Below are 3932 nucleotides of genomic sequence, written 5' to 3'. Positions count from 1 at the left end.
TCGCGCATCGCTCTGCCTCCCACGTCGCGCCCGCGCCGCCGATCCACCTCTGCCGACGTGATGCCTCCCCGCCGTCGCTCCTCCTCCGGCTACCGTGGTGTTCGCGCGCGGCCAAGCGGCCACTTCGATGCCGAGATCCGCTCCGGCGAGGAGCGCATCCGCCTCGGCACGTTCGAGATGGCGCACGAGGCGGCGTGCGCCTACGATGCCGTCGCCTGGCGCCTCGGCCACTCCCGCCGCACAATGAATTTCCATGATGTGTGGACGAGGGAGCAGGCGGAGGCGCTCGCGCCGCCGTCGCCGGCCGTCACGCGCGAGCAGCAGCGGCGCCAGCGCGAGCTCAAGCAGTGGCTCGTCATCGCGGAGCGCGACGAGCGCCTCCGCCTCGAGTGGGCGCGGCAGTTCCCGGAGGACGCCGCCGTGATGGAGGCGTTCTACGCGCAGATGGAGGAGGAGAAGGCGGCGAAGAAGAAGAAGAAGACGGACCCGACCAGCGTCGGCGGCGAGGAAGGCGGAGAAGGCCGCGAGGAAGGCGGAGGAGAAGAAAAACGACGCCGGGCTGTCGGCGATCGTCCTGTCCTCCTCCTCCTCCTCCTCCTCCTCCTCCTCCTCCTCCTTCTCCTCCTCCTCCTTCGAGTGGACATCCACTCCGGTGTTCGACACCACCCACTCGTCGGACTTCGACTGGGACTCGGAGTAGATTAGGGTAGTTTTCAAATAAATGTCGTTGTACCGTCGAATTTTCTAATATATTTCTTTCGTGTTTTATTTGATCTATTTCGTACCAAAAATGATCGAAATAGTTATTTGCGCCGCGCTGCGCGCTGCATAATACAACGTCTGGGGAAGGAACATTTTACGCGCCAGAGCACGCGTTGTATAATACAGCGTCCGGCGGGGGGAAATTAGAGCAGCGCGCGGCAAACGTTTACAGCGCAGTCGCAGCGACCTATAGCGCACCAATTTTTCTTGCGCCTGTTGAAGATGCTCTTATCCTAGCTACAAAACGGAGAAACGAGGTCCCCCTCCCCTCCTGCCGCCAGAGTGGCAAGGAAGGAGAGGGAACCAAAGCAGGATAGTGTGCAGCTCTACCTTCTAATAATCAATCATGTCCAACATGCTAGACCTACAAAATTGTATTAATAGTTATGTTTTGGTTATTCTGAGATCGTAATCAATCATGACTACGATAATAATATTTTTCATTTATTTGCAGAAATTTGTCTGGTTAGTTAGTACTATTTACTTTTATGCTTTCATAGGATGGTAAAACATGTGTTCATCCAATTTGCACCGTGAGTACCTTATATTCACATTCTTATATTTTTATGAAAAGAAAATTTCATGCTAACTCGATAGATTGCTTGTGCAGGATGGTTACGAGTTGAGAAAGAATTTTTTTGATACACATACTCAAGTACCTTGCAAATGAAGTTGAAGACAACATTCCTAATGTTGTGCGAGCATATCTTAGTCGCACCACGGGCGCATGGCTTTAATAAATAATATAGGTAGTAATGTGGTGGTCGTTGCATTTTATACTCATTACACTGAATTATGTGATGAAACCTTAAGATATTTTAAATATTATGTGATTATTTTTTATGTACTTAAATGTTTATGTGTGTTATCTACACGTATAATATGTGTAACACTATGCATAAAATAGGGAGTTATGTAATATTTTTACACGAGACATAAGGTAGGAAAGCGTGGCGAAGCACGGGTATTCAACTAGTATGGATTAATTACCCTGTCGGGCTGGACGGCCGGGTTTGCATCCCAATCCAGACCAATCCATGGCTCTGCGGTATTAAACGAACGAGGCCGTATGGGGAAAAACACTGAGAAGGATTTTTTTTAGCCTGGATAATAAGCAACCCACCAACATCTAACCGTGCAGGCTCGTTTGGCTTGGCACAATGGCGATCGGAAGCGGCACTCCACCACGCGTCGAAAGCACGCACCATTGCTGTAGTACATAATCCAAAGCCAAACCCCCACCGTCGCAACCAAAAACCCACCGAGACCGCACCGCAAAGGCCAGCCATGGAGCTCGCGGAGGCCGCCAGGGACGAAGCCGCCTTCGCCATGAGCGTTCTCCGCCATCTCGCCTGCGGGGGCGGCGACGCCAGCCTCGCCGTCTCCCCGCTCTCCATCCACGCCGCGCTGGCGCTGCTGGGCGCGGGAGCCAAGGGCGACACGCTCGACCAGATCGTCGCCTTCCTCGGCCCCGCCGGCGGCCGCGCCCACGCGACGCTCGCGTCGCACGTCGCGCTGCACGTCCTCTCCGACAGCGCCGGCGACGACGGAGGGCCCACGGTGCGCTTCGCCAACGGCGTGTGGGTCGACGCCGCGCTGCGCCTCAGGGCCGGCTACGCCGCCGTCGTCTCCCAGCGCTACCGCTCCCAGGCGCGCCCGGCGTCCTTCAAAGCCATGGTGAGCCCCAGTCCGCCCCTCTCGATCGCTGCAGCTTTCGCCCAGGAATTCGTTCGCCGCAATGTTCGACTCCAACCCCTTACAATGAACTTACTTACTTCGTGTCTTGACTCCTGAACTCTTGATGCATGCAGCCCGAGGAAGCGAGAGCCGAGATCAACCAATGGTTCGAGAGCGTGACGGCGGGCCGGATCACGGAGCTCCTGCCGCGAGGCTGCATCGACAGCGACACGCTGGCCGTCCTCGGGAACGCGATCTACTTCAAGGGCGCCTGGCGCAGCAAGTTCGACCCCCGGAACACGCGGGACGACACCTTCTACCTGCACGCCTTCGGCCACCACGTCCGCGCGCCCTTCATGTCGACCGGCGAGCCGCAGTACATCGCCTGCCGCTCCGGCTACAAGGTGCTCAGGCTCCCGTACGCGCTCGGCCGCGGCCGCGACCACGGCGGCGAGAGCCGGCGGTGCTTCTCCATGTACATCTACCTCCCGAACGAGCGCCATGGCCTGCAGGCGCTGCTGCAGATGCTGGGGTCCTCCCCGGCGCTGCTCGAGGACTGCTGGAGCCTGATGACCGAGGTCCCCGTGGGCGCCTTCAAGGTGCCCAAGTTCACCGTGTCGTGCAAGACGGACGCGACGGAGCTGCTGAAAGACCTCGGCCTGCGCATGCCGTTCGACCCCCGCGCCGACTTCTCGGATATGCTGGACCCGGCGGCGCCGCTCGTCGTGTCGGCCGTCCTCCACCAGGCCTTCGTCGAGGTGAACGAGGAAGGGACCGAGGCTGCCGCGGCCACCGCCGTCGTCGGAGGCTTCACCTGCCAGGCGCCGATGAGGACGCCGGTTCAGGTCGTGGACTTCGTCGCCGACCACCCGTTCATGTTCTTGATCAAGGAGGACCTCACTGGCGTGGTGGTCTTCGCGGGGCAAGTCGTCAATCCTTTGCTTTCGTAGATAGATCCGGATGTGCAGTGCAGACACAACGATTTTCATCTCTTTGTTTGTACGCGTCGTCAAATGAAGCCCTGGATATGCAATCGACTGGTTACTTCGGGATTTATTACATTTTTTTTTGTCTTATTAGTGTTTCAGTAATTCTGATACATCACCTGACCTGACGAGAACATATCTAGTGATACCACCCTTTAGATGATACCATGATACCGTACAAAAAACGTATTTTTATACGTGCCAAAAAATTATACGAAAAAATGTGAGTGCTCATGAAGCATGTCCCTACAACATCACAAAATTTCATATCCAAAATCGACATGGACACTGAGAAACAAAAAAGAGAAAACCAGCATGAATAGTGCTACCTAGTGTCACAAAAAGACAAAATCAGAAAATGACACTATTCATGCTGACCTGACTGCCTCGGCTGCATACACACCGAACATTCCAACGTTCTACTCGGCTGTATACACATCTAACGTACACGAGTTCTGTACACATGGATAGGCGCAATTTTCAGTACTCTTATAAAATTCAGATTAA

General features: G+C 55.2%; 1 protein-coding gene across 1 annotated transcript; it reads left to right on the top strand.

The window, feature by feature from the left end:
* The first annotated feature begins 2049 nt into the window (after positions 1–2049).
* Positions 2050–3389, top strand: LOC124656636 (serpin-Z1-like). Its single transcript, XM_047195344.1, has 2 exons — positions 2050–2439; positions 2574–3389. The coding sequence occupies exons 1-2, from the start codon at positions 2050–2052 to the stop codon at positions 3387–3389; spliced, it is 1206 nt and encodes a 401-aa protein (XP_047051300.1).
* The last annotated feature ends 543 nt before the right edge of the window (positions 3390–3932 follow it).

This window comes from Lolium rigidum, chromosome 5 (genome assembly GCF_022539505.1).
Source record: "Lolium rigidum isolate FL_2022 chromosome 5, APGP_CSIRO_Lrig_0.1, whole genome shotgun sequence".
NCBI lineage: Eukaryota > Viridiplantae > Streptophyta > Magnoliopsida > Poales > Poaceae > Lolium > Lolium rigidum.
This window is presented reverse-complemented; position numbering and strand designations above follow the sequence as displayed.

Coding starts and splice junctions, on each gene's coding strand:
- LOC124656636 (XM_047195344.1), top strand. CDS start 2,050: ATGGAGCTCGCGGAGGCCGCCAGGGACGAAGCCGCCTTCGCCATGAGC. Junction 2,440..2,573: donor CGGCGTCCTTCAAAGCCATG/GTGAGCCCCAGT, acceptor TGATGCATGCAG/CCCGAGGAAGCGAGAGCCGA.